The sequence below is a fragment of the Chiloscyllium plagiosum genome, chromosome 32 (genome assembly GCF_004010195.1).
Source record: "Chiloscyllium plagiosum isolate BGI_BamShark_2017 chromosome 32, ASM401019v2, whole genome shotgun sequence".
NCBI classification, from domain to species: Eukaryota; Metazoa; Chordata; class Chondrichthyes; order Orectolobiformes; family Hemiscylliidae; genus Chiloscyllium; species Chiloscyllium plagiosum.
In genome coordinates this window covers 21,606,607-21,628,278 of record NC_057741.1, presented here as the reverse complement: position 1 = coordinate 21,628,278, position 21,672 = coordinate 21,606,607, and the positions used below count along the sequence as shown (strand labels likewise).

General features: G+C 41.3%; 1 protein-coding gene across 1 annotated transcript in view; it reads right to left on the bottom strand.

The window, feature by feature from the left end:
• Positions 1–3,674: 3,674 nt before the first annotated feature.
• sclt1 (sodium channel and clathrin linker 1) overlaps positions 3,675–21,672 on the bottom strand; it is a 112,792-nt gene continuing 94,794 nt past the window's right edge. Inside the window, exons 21-22 of the mRNA XM_043674192.1 lie at positions 6,330–6,425; positions 3,675–4,508 (exon numbers count right to left, since the gene is read on the bottom strand). Of these exons, the coding sequence (XP_043530127.1) occupies positions 4,437–4,508; positions 6,330–6,425 (168 nt within the window). The 3' untranslated portion in view covers positions 3,675–4,436. The remainder of the gene's footprint in view (positions 4,509–6,329; positions 6,426–21,672) is intronic.

Here is a 21,672-nt window from a genome sequence, read left to right as displayed (position 1 = left end):
CCCCATAACCTTTGATCCCCTTACTAAACAAGAACCCATCTATCTCTATCTTAAAAATGATCAATGAATTAGCCGCCATAGCCTTCTGTGGTAACGAGTTCCACAAAGTCACCACCCTCTGGCTGAAGAAATTCCTCCTATGCTCTTAAAGGTTGTCCCTTTATTCTGAGGCTGTGTCCTCAGGTCCTAGTTTGTCTTAGAAGTGGAAATATCTCCAAGTCCACTCTATGCAGGTCTCCGTATTCTGTAAGTTTCAGTTAAATCCTTCTCATCTTCTAAACTCCATTGAGTACAGACCCAGATTCTCAGCCGTTCTTCATATGACAAGCTTTTCCTTCCTGGGATCGTTTTTGTAAACCTCCTGTAGAACCCCTCCAATGCCAGCATATCTTCCCTTAGATACGGGGCCCAAAACTGTTCACAGTATTCCAAATGCAGTCTTAAGAGAATCATAAACTAGTATTCATGTCCCTTTGTGATTCAGATTTCCAAAGCCTTTTCCCACTTCAAAAACAATCTGCACTTCTATTCAACCTATTAAAGTGCATGAACTCTCACTTTCATTTACTGTATTCTATCTGTCACTTCTATACCCACTCTCCTGTCTGCATCCTTCTGCAGTCTCCCTGCTTCCTCGGCACCACCTACCTTTGTGTCATCTGCCAACTTAGCAACAAAGTCCTCAGTTCCTTCGTCCAGATCACTAATGTATAACATAGAGTAGTTGTACCCCCTACACTGACCCCCCTGTGGAATTCCATTAGTCACCAGCTGCCATGCTGAAAAAGACCTCTTTATCCCCAATCTCTCCCTCCTCCCAGTCAGCCAGTCCTTTGCCCATATCGGTACCTCGCCCCTAACATCTTGTTCTTGTTTTGCGGCCTCCCGTAAGGCTTCAGGAAATCCAAATTGATCACGTCCACTGGCTCTCCTTTCTCTAACCTGCTCATTACCTCCTCAAAGAATTCCCTCAATTTGTCAGGCATTTTTTTTATGAAGCCATGCTGACTCACCCTTATGTTATGCACTTCCAAGTTCTCTGCAATTTTATCCTCAATAATATCCTCTGCTGAGAGCTACCCCCACATTGACTTTTCCCATAATTTACACCCCTTACTATTTAGTTTAAAGCCTTATCCACAGTCCTAGTTATGTGATTTGCTAGGATTCCAGTCCCAGCATGATTCAGGTGGAACAGCTCCCTGCTCTCTCAGTCTTGGTGCCAATGTCCAGCAGGCAATACACAGTCTTTGAGAGTCTCGATCCTGGCCAGAGAGAGCAGTGTTTATACTATCCCTGTTTATACTATCCCTGATTGCAACTACAATTCTCTCCCCTCTCCTGAATGGTTCTCCTTGCTGCAATGCTATGATCAGTTTGCTCATCCTCCCTACAAGTCCCATTCTCGTCCACACACACAGCAAGAATCTCAAACCTTTGTTAGACAAGGGCAGAGGTTCCTTCAGCACTACCTCCTGGATTCCTCTACCTGCCAAGCTCAATCACACCATCCCATCCCTGACCAAATTTGAGGTAGTTAATCTCTGGAGTGTGACTGAAACACTGCTAACTCGTGCTCTTCCCTGATGTGTCTCAGTTGTTTGCAGCTCATCAACTCGCAACAACATTTGCTACAGATGTTAGCTACTCAAATAAAAATTATCAACAATATTACCCACCAGCACCTTGGACAGTGAAGAACCTTCCCAGGCCCTGCAGGAACACAGTTTGAAAGTTGAATGACTGACAACCAGGTACTGTTAATGGAGGAGCCACTTAGGTCTAATGTGCAGACATATTATGAAATCTCTGACATCCAACAGCCCTCTTCAACCCAATTTGCAGACTAACAAATGAACAGTTCTGCCACTTGCCCTCCTCCCCCAATCTCACTGACTGTTTACTGAACTTCTTCAATGCAAAGGCCACAACTTGAGCCATGACTTTTTCTGCAGAGAGGTCTCCCTCTGTATGGACAAGTGCAAAGAGCTTGGGGCCTTTTGATTTATTCTTCAGCAGGTTTCCAAGGGTGTTGTCATTTAAGGGTGCTCTCATTGTTTGCAACCTGCCTCAGCATTGCCTAGCTCTCCCAGTGGAGTGGAGGGGTTGGTAGACGTACCTTTAGCGTAGTTGGCTCTGTGGTTGGGCCTGTGCATCGGCAGTCTCCCAGAAGTTGCCACTTGTCAATAAGCCACTGACAGGGTTGGGACTTGTTCCAGGTATCGGGACCGTTTCCAAGGACACAAGGTTCTGCATCTTGTCACACAGGACTATGCCTCATGTGAGTGCTTGGAAAGCAAGGGCCAGTGGTTGGTTGACTGGGGCATCACAGCTGAGCTCAAATCTGTTTTCTCTCAGCATCTAAACATTTGCATTTCAACCAGGAATTACTTGACAGCGCTCAGGAACGTACTCAGCATATTCCCTGAGAGCTCTTTCTCCTCCCATGGTCAAAGAAATAAAAGTACATGGCTATCAGAACAGCTGATTAAACTGTGACCATTTGTTTACAATTCCTTCCCTTTCTCTGACTGTTATTCACTGCCACTCTAATTATATTTTCTTAAGGTTAGTATTAAATGATAAATTAAGATAAGCTCCTTGTAGGCAATAAAATAATCTGGTTATGATAGCACAGCTAATTTTTAAAATTGTTTGTTCACATTTGGGTGCAATTCTCATCAACCTGAGGGAGGTGGGAAGTTGCCCAGAACAGTTCAGCTCTTGTGATGACGGTGCTTTCACACTGGTGTGAGGCAGGAAAGTTGACCTAGGGACAATAAAGTAAGTGGAATGTTGTTCTATTTAGGGCGATAGCCAGTTTAATGATCTAAAGAGAGAATTCTGGAGAAAGGAGGCATGTTGTGCAGGAGCTGTGTAGAAAGAACTGAAGAGTCATCGAGATCATAAGATGTAAATTCTTTACTCACTCGTGGGATGTGGGTGTTGCGGGGTGGTCAGCATTTATTGCCCGTTCCTAGTTGCCCTCGAGAAGATGGTAGTGAGCTGCCTTCTTGAACTACTACAGTCAATATGCTTTGGGTTGACCCACAATGCCATTAGGAAGGGAATGCCGGGATGTTGACCTAGTGATAGTGGAGGAACAGTAATATATTTCCAAGTCAGGATGGTGTGTGGCTTGGAGGGGTAACGGTAGTGCTTTTACAGAATATAATGATGGTCTTTCCATAACATTGTTGTTCATGTCTTTTTTTTGGATAGAAAGCCTGGTCAAAATAAGCTTTGTGGTGACATTCTGCAATGCAGCCTTAGATTGAATGTACTGCAGACATTGTTGGAGGAGGTGGATATTGAGGCTTGGCTGATGTCAAGCTTCTGAGTGTTATCATGGGTCTTATTCATTCAGGTGAACACAGGGTCATCTATCATGTTCCTGACTTGATCATTGCGGATAAAGAAGCAGTAAGTTGTGGAGAGGAGCAAATCAAGACTGAGTACCTTTTTCAACTCGACTGATCCAGGAAATGGTAAGAATATCTGAGATTTTTCAATCCAGCCAAATTTTTTTTCAGCTAGGGTGTAGAAACTGGGAATGTGTCTATCAGTCAATGCATATTTGGGAATAGTTGTGATATTTGTCATGATAAAACCTGTTGAGAAATCTTAGACCATTAGCAAACTAAAAAAGTTTTGAGTATTTATAAAGGTAGTCCAAAATCATGTTTGATGGAGAGTTGCAATATAAAATTTTAATGTGTGGACCTATTGCCAATAATGATCAAACTGCAATGAAAGTATAATACAAGATACATTTGTTAAATTTTAAAAAAGTAGTAAATAACATTTATTTTGTACATTAATTTTTTTACATAGGAGCATGAGGAACATTGGCTGACCGATTCTGAAAAGAAAAACACACTGTAAAACTTAAATTTACAAATTTATCCTCCAAAAGTTACACATCTGCAAATCAAGGTGATGTCAAAATTTGTAGCGGAGACTTATGACAGCAAGAAGCAAAATTCCAGAGGGAACTTTTAAGATTCTAAAACTTGCATGATTTTTCAAATCGAGACTAGTGCTTATTTCTTTTGCAGGTTAAACAGCACAACTTTAATTTGGTGAATGTTTGAAAATTTTTTCAAGGCACGGTAGTTTAATGTTTGAGCAAAGATCTGAGTGTAGATGTACCAAGACAACTGATCCCAAAGACTAGCAAAAATTCATCAGATTATAACATTTCATGGTAAAAATTCTTATTTACAGTTTCAGAAAAAATCCACTGTAGATTAAAGCAAAGGACACCAATCTTGTAAAAATCAGTCATCAGTTGTTAAGAATATTGTTCAAGAAGTGTCTCTCATAAGTAAACATCATTTTGAAATGCAACCATGACTTTATTTGTACATTTCAAGAACTGGATGTCCAGTTGTGATGGGAGGCTGAGAGATGGATAGATGAATATTTTCATGCACTCAAGGGTTTAAAATGCATTCCAAATCCAACAATGTATCAGCTTTTCTTCTTTCTGTTGTCACTCTACTGAGCTGTGGTAAAATAAAATTGGAAATCATAATCCATTCTGCTCACTCGACCAAAACTACCACTGAGCCGCACTTGACCTGCTTACTGGTGATCAGTTTGGGTTTCATCAGGATTACAATATACCAGACTTCATTACAACCTTGGTTCAAATATGGTTAAAGGAGCTGCATTCTGAATGTGAGAGGAGACTTGACTTCGAAATTCATTCACCTGACTGCAACATCAAGGAACTCCATTAAAAGTGAAATTAATGGAAATTGGGAAAAACTGGCCACTCATACCTAGCTCAAAAGATCATTTAAAAATCGTTGGTGTTATTGACAAAGACATTTGTTGCTGATCCCTAATTGCCATTGAAGTGAAGTCCATCTCAGAGCAGTTCAGACTCTTGATCATACATAGGCCAAACTAATGAGAACAAAAGCTTCCCTTCCCTAAAGGACATTGGTGAATCAGATAGATTTTTTACAACAATTGATCAAAAGGGAGACATCTGATTCTACAATAAAAGCAAAATACTGCAGATGCTGGGAATCTGATACAAATACAGAGAATGTTGGAGAAACTCAGCAGGTTCAGTAGCATCTGTGGAGAGAAACAGAGTTAATGTTTCCCAGTCTGGTGTGACATCTTCAGAAAAGATTTACAAGGATGTTGCCAGGGTTGGAGGGTTTGAGCTCCAGGAAAATGCTGAATAGGCTGGGGCTGTTTTTCCCTGGAATGTTGGAGGCTGAGGGGTGACCTTGTAGAGATTTAATAAATCATGAGGGGCATGGATTGGATAAATAGACAAGGTCTTTTTCCCAGGATGGGGGAGTTCAAAACTAGAGGGCATAGGTTTAAGGGGAGAGGGAAAAGATATAAAAAAGGGCTTGAAGGGCAGCTTTTTCACACAGAGGGTGGAATGGAATGTATGGAATGAATGGAATGATTTGCCAGAGGAAATCGTATGGATATATGAATAGCAAGGGTTTAGTGAGAAATGGGCCAAATGCTGGCAAAAAGGACTAGATCAGTTTAGGGTATCTGCTCAGTGGGAAAGAGTTAAACCGAAAGGCCTGTTTCCAATCTGTATAACTCCATGACGCTATAACTGAGTTCTGAAGAAGTTACACCAGACTGGAACGTTAACTTTATTTTTCTTCATAGATGTTGCCGGACCTGTTGAGTTTATCCAGCAGACTCTGCAACTAGGTCTAGATCTATAACCCTGATTTAATTAACTAAATTTCAATTTAATCAGAGGTCCAGGTGGGATTTTAACCCATGCCCCAGAAGATTAACCTGGTCTCTAGTTCACCGTATGGTCTCCACTGGTTTTTTGCTAGTGGAGATCTTTTACTTTAACCATTACACAGTGCAGCAGGAGTTACTGAGGGCAGTGTCATTGGCTAAACTATCTTCAACTGTTTATTCGATGATCTTCCACCCATCAGAAGTTGAAAAGTGGGGCTCTTTGCTGATGATTGCAAAATATTTGCTCCTGTAGCACCTCTTCAGATAATAAAGCAGTCTGAACCACTGTTTCTTTATCATCACTCAAGTTGATATCATGGATCTAAGATTAACATTTTTGTTAGCCAAAAGTATTAAGGAATTTGTGGAAAAGGGTGTATGGAGTTAAGTGCAGATCAGTTATTTTCTGTCATTTAAGTCATATTTAGATGAACACTTGAAATGACATAGCCATGCAAGTCTAAGGGCCAAGGACTGGACAATTAGATTCAAACAGGTAGATGTTAGATCATTGGTGTGGGCATGATTAGCTGAAGGGCCTTTTCCCATGCTGTTAGAACTCTATGCTTATTAATTATGCTTAATACCTTTTCAGAGGCTGTAGCTGCCCTGTGTTCTGAATGAGTCAGACGCCTTTGAAGTCTATTCGTTTTTTCCTGATTTTCCAACATCTGTCTTTCATACTGCTCAAAATAAAAAGAGGAACATATGAAGAAGGATTCTATCAAAAACAAACATGAAGTGAAAGGTTGATTTGATGCTTAGCGTTTACATTTTGTACATTGAGGTAATCTGCACCAAAACAAAGAGTGAAAGTCATTGTGTGCCCTGCAAAAGAATTGATTACAGGATAATAATGTCTTAGAAATTGCTGAAAAAAATAACATTACTTTAAAGAAATTACTTTTAGAATTTGTAGTGAGAAAAGAGAAATAGGCTGTAAGTTCTGATTCGCCTCATAGAATCATAGAATTCCGACAGTGCAGAAAGAAGCAATTCAGCCCATCAAGTCTGCACCAACCCTCTGAAGAGCATCCCACCTAGACCCTCCCTCTATCTCTAAAACCATAACTAACACACCTAGCCCATACATCTGGGAATACTGTGGGGTAACAGCATGGCCAATTCACCTAATCTGCACATCTTTGGACTGTGAGAGGAAACCAGAGCATCTGGAGGAAACCGAGACAGACATGGGGAGAATGTGCAAACTCCACACAGACAGTTGCCCTGGGTCCCTAGAATTGTAAGGCAACAGTGCTAACCACTGAGCCACCATGCCGCCCCAAGCAAATTGCTTAATGTTTTACCGCCATTCCAGAATCAGCCCTTCCAGAACCGAAGGAAAACTGATCTTCCTATGAATCTCCGTATTGTGAGTATTAAAATCACTGTATTAGTACCATTAACACAAATTAAACTTGCTGAAACCACTTAAGGCTGTTGATTCACTTTGGAAAGACCCAGTTAATGACATGATTTATGGTCATGACAAGCCACTCAACCTTGGAGACTGAGAAGAGGTGAAAGTGAGGACTGCAGATGCTGGAGATCAGAACTGAAAATGTGTTGCTGGAAAAGCACAGCAGGTCAGGCAGCATCCAAGGAGCAGGAGAATCGACGTTTCGGGCATGAGCCCTGAAGAAGGGCTTTTGCCTGAAACGTCGATTCTCCTGCTCCTTGGATGCTGCCTGACCTATTGTGCTTTTCCAGCAACACATTTTCAGACTGAGAAAAGGAACAATGGAACTGTCAAATATTACTCCATCTGTTACCCTACCATCAATTTTCAATTCTGGAAAGTATGCAAAGATAATCTTAAAGCTAAGGTGAAAAATCCATTTCAATTCGAGATTTTCCATCCCCACAATCTCTGGGCCAACATATCTTTACATAGAACAAAAACACTAACTTTTTCTTCTGGCACTATAGTCAGTCATTCTCATGCACAGGAACATAAAACATGCTCTTGGAAGCAATGTGAACTGATGGTAAATGTGTAAATTAGAATGTGCGAATTCAATTGAAGTGTTAAACTAAAATAACATTTAAAAGCTTTAATTATAGATCAAAGACAAAATGCTCTCAGATAACTTTTCTCCCTCATTCACCTCTTATTTCATTTCCTATTGGTCAAGTACATCTGTTACAATGGGAGATCTGTTTTCTCTCCTGTTCCTTTGGTGAATTTATTACTGATTGGTGTGTAACATTGTAATATCGAAATTAAAGTCAATTGTGGAAAACATTCTTCTAAAGTGGGTCGTATTTTCTTCTTTGTAACATATTTCAAGGGGAAATAATACAAATGAATTTAAGGAAAATCACATAAAACGTAAAAGTACTTTGTTGACATGGAATTAAGAAATGTTAAAAATCATGATCAGCAAAAATTAAGACATTCCAGTTAATGATAAAATATGTTGTAAGCACTCATAGTTCTGTTTATGTAACAAGCTTACTACAATTGAAGAAACAACAATGTCATGAAGGAAAAACTTCTAAATATTCAGAAGCAGAAGTCGAAGTAAAATAAATGCATACATTGAGAGGTTTTCAAAGATTCCACTGACTCAAAGAGTCATAGAGATTTATAACACAGAAACAGACCCTTGGGTCCACCCTGTCCATGCTGACCAGATAATCTAGTCCCATTTACCAGCACTTGGTCCATATCCCTCTTAAACCCTTCCTATTCATATACCCATCCAGATGTCTTTTGAATGCTGTAATTGTACCAGCCTCCACCACTGCCTCTAGCAGCTCATTCCATACACGCACCACCCTCTGTGTGAAAAAGTTGCCTCTTAGGTCCCTTTCACCCTAAACCTATGCTCTCTGGTTCTGCACTCCCCAACCCAGGGAAAAGATCTTTTCTATTTACCCTATCCATGTCCTTCATGATTTTATAAACCTGTATAAGGTCACCCCTCAGCCTCCGACGCTCCAGGGAAAACAGCCCCAGCCTGTTCAGCCTCTCCCTATAACTCAAATCCTCCAACCCTGGCAACATCCTTGTAAATCTCTTCTGAACCCTTTCAAGTTTCACAACATCCTTCTGATAGGAAGGAGACTAGAATTGCACAAAATATTCCGAAAGTGGTCAAACCAATGTACTGTACAGCTGCAACATGACCTCCCAACTCCTGTACTGAATGCTCTGAACAATAAAGGAAAGCATACCAAAAGCCTTCTGCACTATCCTATCTACTTGTGACTCTATCTTCAAAGAACTATGAACCTGCACTCCAAGATCTCTTTGTTCAGCAACACTACCCAGGACCTTACCATGAAGTGTACAAGTCCAGCTCTGATTTGGTTTTCCAAAATGCAGCACGTCATATTTACCTAAATTAAACTCCATCTGCCACTCCTCAGCCAATTGCTCCATCTGATCAAGATACCATTGCACTCAGATATCTTTCTTTGCTGTCCACTACATCTCCAACTTTGGTGTCACCTGCAAACTTACTAACTATACCTCTTATGTTCACATCCAAGTCATTTATATAAATGACAAAAAACAGCAGACCCAGCACCGATCCTTGTGGCACTCCATTGGTCACAGGCCTCCGGCACCACCCTTTGACTTCTACCTTTGAGCCAGTTCCATATCCAACTGGCTAGTTCTTGTATTCCATGAGATCTTGATAACCTTGCTAACCAGTCTCCCATGAATAACCTTGTTGAATGCCTTACTGAAGTCCATATAGATTATGTCTACCACTCTGCCCTCATCAATCCTCTTTGTCACTTCTTCAAAAAAACTCAATCAAGTTTGTGAGACATGATTTCCCACACACAAAGCCAAACTGACTATCCCTAATCATTCCTGGCCTTTCCAAATACATGTAAATCCTGTCCCTCAGGATTCCCTCCAACAACTTGCCCACCACCAATGTCAGGCTTACTGGTCTATAGTTCCCTAGCTTTTCTTTACCACCTTTCTTAAACAGTGGCACCACATTAGTCAACCTGCACCTCACCTGTGACGTTTGATGATACAAATATCTCATCAAGGGGCCCAACAAACACCTCCCTAGATTCCCACAGAGTTCTCGGATACACCTGATCAGGACCCGGGGATTTATCCACTTTTATACATTTCAAGACATTCTGCACCTCTTCCTCTGTAATATGGACATTTTTCAAGATGTCACCATCTATTTCTCCACATTCTGTATTTTCTATGTCCTTCTCCACAGTAAACACTGATGAGAATACCGGTTTAGTATCTCCCCCATCTCCTGCAGCTCCAGGTTGCCTTGCAGATCTTTGAGGGGCCCTATTCTCTCCCTAGTTACCCTTTTGTCCTTAATGTAGTATAAAATCCTTTGGATTCTCTTTAACCCAATTTGCCAAAGCCATCTCATGCCCCTTTTTTGCCCTCCTGATTTCACTCAAGTATACTCCTACTGCCTTTATACTCTTCTAAGGATTCATTCGAATCTCCTGTCTGTACCTGACATATGCTTCCTTTTTTTTCCTTAATCTCAATTTCACTAGTCATCCAGTTTTCCCTACACCTATCAGTTTTTCCTTTCATCCTAACAGGAACATATTGCCTCTGGACTCTTGTTATCTCAGTTTTGAAGGCTTCCCATTTTTGAGCCCTCCTTTTACCTGCGAATATCTGCTCCCAATCAGCTTTTGAAAGTTTTGCCAAATATCATCAAAATTAGCCTTCTTCTAATTTAGAACTTTAACTTTTAGATCTGGTTTGTCCTTTTCCATCACTATTTTAAATCTAATAGAATTATGGTCGCTGGCCCCAAAATGCTCCCCCACTGACACCTCAGTCACCTGCCCTGCCTTAGTTCCCAAGAGTAGGTCAAGTTTTGCACCTTCTCTAGTTGTTACATCCACATGCTGAATCAGAAAATGTTCTTGTACACACTTAACAAATTCCTCTCCATCTCAACCCTTAACACTATGGCAGTCCCAGTCGATGTTAGGAAGTTAAAATGCCCTACCATAGCCACCCTATTATTCTTACAGATAACTGAAATCTGTTACAAATTTGTTTCTCAATTTCCCTCTGACTATTAGGGAGTCTATAATACAATCCCAATAAGACGATCATCCCTTTCTTAATTCTCAGTTCCACCCAAATAACTTCCGTGGATGTATTTCCAGGAATATCCTCCCTCAGCACAGCTGTAATGCTATCCCTTATCAAAAACGCCACTCCCCCTCCTCTCTTGCCCCCCTTTCTATCATTCCTATAGCATTTGCATCCTGGAACATTAAGCTGCCAGTCTTGTCCACCCCTGAGCCATGTTTCTGTAATTGCTATGATATCCCAGTCCCATGTTCCTAACCATTCCCTGAGTTCATCTGCCTTCCCTGTTAAGCCTCTTGCATTGAAGTAAAGGCAGTTTAATTTATCAGTCCAACCTTGTTCTCTGTCCTTGCCTGCCCTGTTTGACTCGCTCCTTTTCCCAATGGTACCAGTCTCAGATTGATCTCTTACCTCACTATTTTCCTGGGTTCCCCCCCCCCTCCACCTTACTAGTTTAAATCCTCCTGAGCAGCTCTAGCAAATCTCCCTGTCAGTATATTTGTCTCCTTCCAATTCAGGTGCAATCCATCCTTCTGGTCCAGGTCACTTCTACCCCAGAAGAGATTCCAGTGATCCAAACATGTGAATCCTTCTCCCATACACCAGCTCCTCAGCCATGCATCCATCTGCTCTATCTTCCTCTTCCTACCCTCACTAGCTCGTAGCACTGGGAGTAATCTAGGTATTACTACTCTTGAGGACCGCCTTTGCAAATTCCTGCCTAACTTTCTATATTCTTCCTTCAGAATCTCATCCTTTTCCCTTCTTATGTCATTGGTCCCAATGTGAACAATGAGCTCCTGCTGGTCCCTCTCCCCCTTTGAGAACATTCTGCACACTCTCTGAGACATCCTTGATCCTGGCACCAGGGAGGCAACACACCATTATGATTTTTCACTGCGGGCTGCAGAAATGCCTGTCTGTGCCTTTGACAAGAGAGTCCCCATCACAATCGATCGCTTGGAACCCAATGTAGCCCTCACTACATTAGAGCCTGTCTCAATACCTGAAATTTGGCTGTTCATGCTGCATTACCCTGAGAGTACATCACACTGTACATTTTCCAAAACAGCATACTTGCTTGAAATGGGGATAGCCACAGAAGACCCTTGCATGACCTGCCAACCCCTCCTACCTTTCATAGAGTTCCTCTCACACGTAAATCAGAATTGTAAAAAAGAGTGATGATTGGTTTTTCATATCCTTTTCAAAGTTAAGTTTTAATGTTCAATATAAATATAATACAGTAGGGCCTCGACTTATGAACTTAATCCGTTCCAGTACCTGGTTCGCGAACCGAATTTTCCCATTGTTCGGATATTTCCGGAGTCTTTTCTCTTTTTTGGAGATTGGTGATGCCACAAGAAAACAATCCAGAGAAACTAGTTTTTTTCTTTGTTGCAGAATTTTCCAAAAATGGGACATCACATTGCCATTTAAAATGTTCACCTTCCTTCGTACCTTGAATTTCGTACGTACATTGAAGCAAACTTTTACGTACAATCCTGTTTATAAACCGATTTGTTGGTGAATGGGGTCGTTCATATGTCGAGGCGCTACTGTATATGCACTTCAGGAAGGCTTTCGACAAGATTCCACATGGGAGATTGGTTAGCAAGGTTAGCTCTCATGGAATACAGGGAGAACCAGCCATTTGGATACAGAAGTGGTTCAAAGGTAGAAGACAGAGGGTGGTGGTGGAGGGTTGTTTTTCAGACTGGAGGCCTGTGACTAGTGGAGTGCCACAAGGGTTGGTGCTGGATCCTCTACTTTTTGTCATTTACATAAATGATTTGGATGTGAGCATAAGAGGTACAGTTAGTAAGTTTGCTGATGACATCAAAATGGGAGATGTAGTCGACAGCGAAGAAGGTTACCTCAGATTAAAATGGGAGCTTGATCAGATGGGCCAATGGGCTGAGCAGTGGCAGATGGAGTTTAATTTAGATAAATGTGAGGTGCTGCATTTTGGGAAAGCAAATATTAGTAGGACTTATACACTTAATGGTAAAGTCCAAGGGAGTGTTGATGAACATAGAGACCTTGGAGAGCAGTTTCATAGCTCCTTGAAAGTGGAGTAGCAGTGGATAGGATAATGAAGAAGGCGTTTGGTATACTTTCCTTTATTGGTCAGAGTATTGAGTACAGGAGTTGGGAGGTCAAGTTGCGGCTGTACAGGACATTGGTTAGGCCACTGTTGGAATATTGCATGCAATTCTGGTCTCCTTCGGAAAGATGTCGAACTTGAAAAGATTTACAAGGATGTTGCCAGGGTTGGAGGATTTAAGCTATAGGGAGATGTTGAATAGGCAGGGGCTGTTTTCCCTGGAGCGTCGGAGGCTGAGGGGTGACCTTATAGAGGTTTATAAAATCCCGAGGGGTATAGATAGGGTAAATAGACAAGATCTTTTCCCTGGGTTGGCGAAGTCAAGAACTAGAGGGCATAGATTTAAGGTGAGAAGGGAATGGATATAAAAGAGACGTAAAGGATAACTTTTTCACGCAGAGGGTGGTGCATGTGTGGAATGGGCTGCCAGAGCAAGTGGTGGATTGCAACATTTAAAAGGCATCTGGATGGGTATATGAATGGGAAGGGTTTGGAGGGATTTGGGCCAGGTGCTGGCAGTTGGGACTAGATTGGGTTGGGATATCTGGTCCGCATGGCCGAGTTGGACAGAAGGGTCTATTTCTGTGCTGTACATCTCTATAACTCTATAATAAAAATAAAAAAGATGATAAAAATTGAAAATATTGAAAATTTTTCAACCACAAAAGCAAGTTACCTACTTTTTAAGAGTTTTCTCTTACTCTATGACAGAATGCATGCTCCACTTTCCAACGCAGCTAATCCAAACATGGATCATGTACTGAAAAAACTGCATGACAAGCTTCTTCACGTTGTATTGACCCACTTCTTATGCATTCATTAAGACTTACTGTAAGTTAGCATACGGATTGCTCATAAAGGCTAATGGAATTGGAAAGTGGGAGCTCAGTGGTAAAGAGTGCTTTTCATTTAGAAGTGAGAGTGTACAAATTACTTTATTTTACTTCTTCCCGACATTCCGCAACCTTCACACCACTCTCAAAGCAAACATATTAGTCTGTAGGAAGAGAACCTCGTATTGGAGAGGTCAAGAAGGTCCAAAGAACTGGATCTTGTAAACATGCAATTTCCACCAGTGGTAGTTTGACTTCCTTTTTAGGGACCACTCAATTTCCTCCTAGACTGATAACAGTTGTTAATACATTTCACTATCCCTTCTCAAGTCTCCATTCATAAATTTGCTATTCAAGGACCACAGTTAAGCTGCTCTTTTTGACAAAAGGACTAAGCAAATTTTACATAAGGGGCCATCAATTTCAAAGTCTAAATGCACAGGCCTGACTATTCAAAACCTGTCCATGACAGAACAGAGGTAGACATGACCTGATCTAAGAAAGGACATACTTGCCGAGGAGGGAGTGCAGCGAAGTTCACTCAGTTGATCCTGGGGATAGCAATGGCTGGGTGATGGTTTACCTGGGCCTGTATTCACTCGAGTTTAGAATGATGAGATGGGATCAGATTGAAACACATAAATTTCTAACAGGGTTGCGCAGAGTACGTGGATATTTTCTCCGGTTGGGAAGTCTAGAACCATGTCCCAGGATGCATTATAAACCATTTAGGACTGAGAGTGCCAAGCCTGTGGAATTCTCAACCACAAAAGGCTGTGGAAGCCAAATCAGTGAATATGTTCAAGAAAGAGCTAAGTTTTTTCAGATTTTAAAAGCAAATTTTAGGAATATTAAATTTAGTCACATCCAAATATTTGAGATATACTGTGAACAGCTGGGACCCAAGTACTGCTCCTTATGGTATCCCTCTAGTCACATTCCTACTCTGTTTTCTCTCTTACTAGCCAATCATTATTCCATATCATTACATTATCTCCTAGTCCAACTGCTTCAAATTTTGTCACCAGCCTCCTGTGGGGGACGTTATCAAAAGCATGTCAATAGGTCTCCTTTATCAGTTTTATTAGTATAATTTCCAAAACAACTTCCACAAGATCATCAAACATAATTTCCTGTTTGCAAATCTGAGCTGATAATACCCAATCCGATCATTATCGACCAGATGTCCATTTATCTTATTGTTTCTAATAGATTTTAGCATTTCCCAACTACTGATTTAATAGGTCTATAGTTCTTTGTTTTCCCTATAGCTCCCTTCTTAAGGCATTTGCTAACTTCCAATCCTCAGGGAGTATACCCGAATCTACAGATTTCAATCTATGGAAGATAATCACCAATGCATTGACTATCTCTATAGCCACTTCTATCAACACTGTTTGATGTAGATCATCAGGTCTTGAAGATCTAACACCTTACAGCCCCATTCATTTCTCCAGTATAAATCTCTTACTGCTTCTAATTTGTTAACTTCTCATTCTTCCTAGCCAATTAGATCTTTAAGTCTGGGAGATTACTGGCATCTTTCTCATGAAAAAACAGATTACAAACACAAATGCAGAGAGGATATGGACGACTGCCAGATAATCCAAAAATAAATCACAGGCAGATAGTGCAGGAGTCCCCCGACTCTATCATGCTTGCTAATTGTATTCTATTTTTGAAACTAGGGACGGCAGTGGTTCCTCATAGGTTAGTTCAGTTGGCTGGTGTGAAAACTAGGAGTTTTGAGGAGAAATAAATGTTTGTGAGGATGTTGTGATTTCAACACACAACTGATTTGCAGTTGATGAGCTATGTTTGTACCACAAACACAGTAGTTTAGAATGGTCAGCTAGTTTATTTAGCTGGCTCACACATGACATGCTGAATGGCCTCATTCTGTGCTGTACCTTTTCTATGGTTCTACAGAATCTCTTTCCATGCAAATTAAGACATTGTCTCAGTTAAAATTTCAAATCAATGGCTTCTCTCTGAGGAGTAATCAATTGTGGCTCCAGTTTCCGGTCCCTGAGGCAAAACATTTAGCTTAAAGTGGGAGTTGTGTTTTAAATCAGAATTGTGAACAGTGGGTAAAGTGTCTTATTCTCATCAGATGAGGATTAATCTTATGCCGTTCTACTGTCAATTAAATTTGTGAGGCTGTGAAATGGACTAAGGCCCTGTTGGAAAGTTTCTTCTTGACAAGCGGTTCTGACAAATAAGTGACTTATGTATGAGGTGACCTAATGTCAACAATTACCAACATCTGAATGGCTTTTAAAGATCTACCTCCTCCTAAGGAAGTGACTCATGTCTAACTCAACTTCAGCGCAAGAAGCCGGATGAAAATTAAAAAGAAAATGCAGTGGAAAGAAATGTCATCACGTAAACTGGTGAGTGATAAATTGTGAATCCCACAAAGTCAGTGATTTATGTGGGTATACTATAAATGCCATTTCTCAGGTTCACAAAACAAATAAATTACTCAACAATTTGATTAAATTCATCTGAAAGAATTCAAAACTTCTTTAAAATGCCATGAAGTTTCACACTGATGATGAAAACAAATGGCAATTTTTTTGTCTGGATGCAAAACATGCATTTTGATGTAAAAAGAACCACACTCTGGACATTAAAAAAGTCAGATTTTCCTCCATATGTCCTGGTCTCATGCCATTTTCCCCTGGCTTTTATGTGGAATGTGAAGATCTCAATGCCCCCACTGAGGTCAGATTCCCCATCTTTAATGGGGGCTAAAAATATATTTTCACCCCACACACCAGATTATTCCCGCGTAGCCTGGTATTTTTTTTGTGTATTGAGAGTATGCTGGGCTTCAGATTTCATAAAGAAAATGAAAACCTTCTAAGGCATTAGGAACATTTTAAAAGATAAACAAAGGATGTTTTTGAACTGTCAAATGTCACATTTAGATATGCTGCATTTTGGGAAAGCAAATCTTAGCAGGACTTATGTTCTTAATGGTAAGGTCCTAGGGAGTGTTGCTGAACAAAGAGACCTTGGAGTGCAGGTTCATAGCTCCTTGAAAGTGGAGTCGCAGGTAGATAGGATAGTGAAGAAGGCGTTTGGTATGCTTTCCTTTATTGGTCAGAGTATTGAGTGCAGGAGTTGGGAGATCATATTGCAGCTGTACAGGACATTGGTTAGGCCCCTGTTGGAATATTGCGTGCAATTCTGGTCTCCTTCCTATTGAAAAGATTGTGAAGCTTGAAAGGGTTCAGAAAAGATTTACAAGGATGTTGCCAGGGTTGGAGGATTTGAGCTATAGGGAGAGGCTGAACAGGCTGGGGCTGTTTTCCCTGGAGCATCAGAGGCTGAGGGGTAACCTTATAGAGGTTTACAAAATTATGAGTGGCATGGATAGGGTAAATAGGCAAAGTCTTTTCCCTGGGGTTGGGAGTCCAGAACTAGAGGGCATAGGTTTAGGGTGAGAGGGGAAAGATATAAAAGAGACGCAAGGGGCAACCTTTTCACAAAAAGGGTGGTATGGGTATGGAATGAGTTACCAGAGAAAGTGGTGGAGGCTGGTACAATTGCAACATTTAAGAGACATTTGGATGGGTATATGAATAGGAAGGGTTTGGAGGGATATGGGCCGGGTGCTGGCAGGTGGGACTAGATTGGGTTGGGATATCTGGTTGGCATGGACGGTTTGGACCGAAGGGTCTGTTTCCACGCTGTACATCTCTATGACTCTATATTATAACATAGATGTGTTTATAAAGTAATTATTCATCAGGCTTTTTCCTTTAAGACATGTTGACCCACATTACAGAAATTTGTGATGACATCTCTGTTTGTATCCACTTCTATGACTATTACCTTGAGTTGCTAGATGGCAACATATAAATTCTACAGTTACAAGGGAGGTACATGTTGTAATGTCCTCGACAGGTCATTTGGAATACTTTGCGAATCACTGAAAAGGGATTCAAAGCTTTTTCTTATTCAGTCATGACTACAGGTGTCACTGGCTGAGCCAGCATTTATTGTCCAACTAATTGCCCTGAGGGCTGTTAAAAGTCAACTAAATTGCTGTGGGTCTAAAGTCACATGTAGGTCAGACCAGCTAAGGACAACAGTTACCTTTGCTAGATGGGATTTTCTGACAATCAACAATGATTTGAAGATCATCATCAGACTCTTCATCCTAGATTTTTATTGAATTCAAGTTTAACCACCTGCCATGGTGGGATTAAACTCGGGTCTCCAGAACAGGAATAGGGTTTCTGGATTAATAGTTTAACGATAATACCACTAGGCCATTGACTCCCCCGTGAGTGGAGAAGTCAGTCAGTGAGGTTGTGAAAGAGAGAAAGGTTGACTCCATGTTATCTGAACTGCTGGGAAGGCTGCTGAGCTGCACAGATTTTATATTGAGGACTCAATGAGGACTGATTTTTGATCAGTGGTTAGATTTTTTTGTTCTGTTCTGTTTTTTGTGGCCTCAGAGTTCTCTATTATTTGAATAGCTGTGCCTATTATGAATGCCTGGCTGAGTTTTAAGTGCGAAAGGTTTTAGCCCAGTAGGTATTCCATTCATCTGTAAACGAATGCTAGTATTAAAGCAGTTATAGTAAAAGAAAGTGCCTTTGAAGCATGTTCTGGTTTGTTGACACAAGCTGTTACGAAGACAAGGATTATATGCTATTTCTTCCACATGACAGAATGCAATTTTTTATATCAGGATCACAGAAACACAGAAAGTAAGAGCAGGAGTAGGCCATTTAGCCCTCTGATCCTGTTTTACCATTCAATTTTGATCATGGCCTGTCCCCAATCTCAATGCAATAGTCCTGCTTTTTCTCCATACCCCCTTCAGCCTTTAATATCTACAAAATTAACAATCTCTATCTTGAATAAACACAGCAGCGACTTGGCCTCCACAGACTTCTATAATAGCAAATTTCACAAGGTGACCACCCTCTGAGGGGTATAGATAGAATTAAAAGTAGTTGTCTTGAAAGATGGGGACTTCAATATGAGGGGACACATTTTTAAGGTGAGAGGAGAGAGATTTAAAGAAGACATGAGGGGCAAAGTTTTACACAGAGGGTGGTTTATGTATTGAATGAACTTCCTGAGGAAGAGGTGGACGTGGGTATAATTATAATGTTTATAATATTTAAAAGACATTTGGATAAGTACATGAATAGGAAGGGTTTAGAGGAATATGGGCCAGGAGCAAGTAAATTTAATTTGGGATTATGTTTAGCAAGGACTGGTTGGACTGTTTCCTTGCAGTATAACTCTCTGAAGAAACGTTTCCTCATCCGAAATGACCTACTCTGAATCTGAGAATGTGACCTCTGGTACTAAACTCCTCAACCAAGGGAAATATCCTCCCCACATCTAGTCTGTCTAGCCCAGAATTTTATAATTCAATTTTAACCCTTTTCGTGCTTCTAAATTCTCATGGCTACAGTCCCAATCAAACTAATCTCTCCACATACAACAGTCCTTCCAACCCCAATATCAGCCAAGTGAAACTTCGCTGCACTCACTCTATGGCAAGTGTATCCTCTTTTATTAGGTAGGGGGATGAAAACTGCACACAATATTCCAGGTGTGGTCTCACCAAGGTAATGCATAACTGCAGTAAGACATCCCTATTACTGAACTCAAATTCTCTTGCAACAAGGCCAATATAACTATTTGCCTTCTCAACTGCTTGTACCACCTTCATTGACTAGTGTACAAGGATATCAGATCCTTTCGTATAACCATAGTTACCAGCATAATCACCATTTAAAGAACACTCTGACTTTCTGTTTTTCACACCAAAGTATATAACTTCACATTTATCCACATTACACTGCATCATCCATGTGTTTACTCACACTCAACTTGCTAGATTGGTCTTGTCTAGAAGCGTCCTTGCATCCTCCTCAACTCCTGATTCCACTTGGTTTTATGTGACCAGCAACCTCAGAAATATTACATATCCATTCATGTATAATTGTGAAAAGCAAGGGCTCAAACCCTGATACCTGTGGTCCGCCCAATGGAAAAACACTGATTTATTCCCAGTCTGTTAACCAATTCTTAATCCATGCTCCCAATTCCATCTACTTTACCTTTGCCCACTAGCTCTTATGTGAAACCTTACCAAAATCCAAATACACCACATTCACTGATTTGCCCTCATCTACTCTACTAATTATATCCTCCAAAAATGCTAGAAGATTAGTTAAGCTTGATTTCCCTCTCTAACCTCGTTAATGCTTTCTAAGTATTCTGTTACCACCTCTTTTCTAAAAGACTGCAGCATTTTTCCCACTACTGAAGTTAGGCTAACTGGTCTGTACTTTCACATGTTCTCTCCTTCCTTTTCTTTTGAAAAACAGTAGGGTTACATTTACCACCCTGGAATCTGCAGTAACTGTTCCAGAGTCTGAATGATAGTGACACGGGTCAATAATATTATATTTGATGAAGGTTTTATTAGATTGTGAGATGTTTGAGATGTTCTGAAAAAGTCATGTCAGAATGGAAATATTAACTCTCTCCACAGATGCTGCCAGACCTTTTATTTCTCCAGCATTTTCCCTTTCTCTTTTTATCAGTCGGAGCAGCAGCGGGAGAGGAGGGAGCAGAGTGAAGCGAACCTGGGGATGAATGGCAGCAGTGCAGCTTATGGTTAAAAACCTGAGCACCCAGATCTAGCTCAGTCAGAGGAGCAGTGGGAGAGGAACGGACTGAGCTCAGTCAGAACAGCAGCAGGACTGGAGCAGGTGGAACCTTCACTAAATCCGGAGTTGGACTCCTAGGAGTACAGAGGGGTAAAGGGACTTTGGTGTACAAGTCCATAGATTCTTGAAGATGCCAGCTCAGGTAGACAGGATGGTGAAGACAGCATATGGGAATGCTTGCCTTCATTAGCCGGGCATAGAATATAGGAACAAGGACGTCTTGTTACAACTTGATACAACATTGGTAAGAACACAGATGGAATATTGTGTGCAGTTCTGGTCACCACATTATCGGAAGCATGTGACTGCACTCCAGAGGAGATTCTCCAAGATGTTGCCTGGGATGAAAAGTCTTAGTTATGAGGAAAGACTGGAAAAGGCTGGGTTTGTTTTCCTTGGAGCAAGGAGCCCAAGGGGGGATCTGATTGAGGGATAGAAAATTATGAGAGGCACAGACACAATAGATCGTGAGAATCTCTTCCCCACGGCAGACATGTCTAAGACCAGACGGCATAAGTTTAAGGTGAGGAGTAAGTGGTTCATGGGAGATCTGAGAGAACATTTTTTTCCCCAGAGGGTGCTATATCAAACATGCTGCCTGAGAGGTGATGGAGGCAGATACTCTTGCAATATTTAAGAAGCATCTGGATGAGTACTTAAAATGCCAGGGCATAGTAGGCTATTAACAAATTGCACATCAATGGGATTGGTGTAACCTCCAACCTTGTAGTCACACAACCCCGCACCGCCCGTTTCTACCTCCTGCCCAAATCCACAAATCTGACTTCCCCGGCCGACCAATTGTCTCAGCCTGCTCCTGCCCCACCGAACTCATTTCGGCATACCTCGACATGGTCCTGTTCCCCTTAGTCCAAGAACTCCCCACCTACATTCGGGACACCACCTACGCCCTCCACCTCCTCCATGATTTTCGCTTCCCTGGCCCCCAACGTCTTATCTTCACCATGGACATTCAGTCCCTATACACCTCCATCCCCCATCACAAAGGCCTCAAAGCCCTCCGCTTCTTCCTTTCCTGCCGAACCAACCAGTACCCTTCCACTGACACTCTCCTTCAACTGACTGAACTGGTCCTCACTCTGAACAACTTCTCTTTCCATTGCTCCCACTTCCTCCAAACCAAAGGAGTAGCCATGGGCACCCGCATGAGTCCCAGCTATGCCTGCCTCTTCGTAGGATATGTGGAACAGTCCA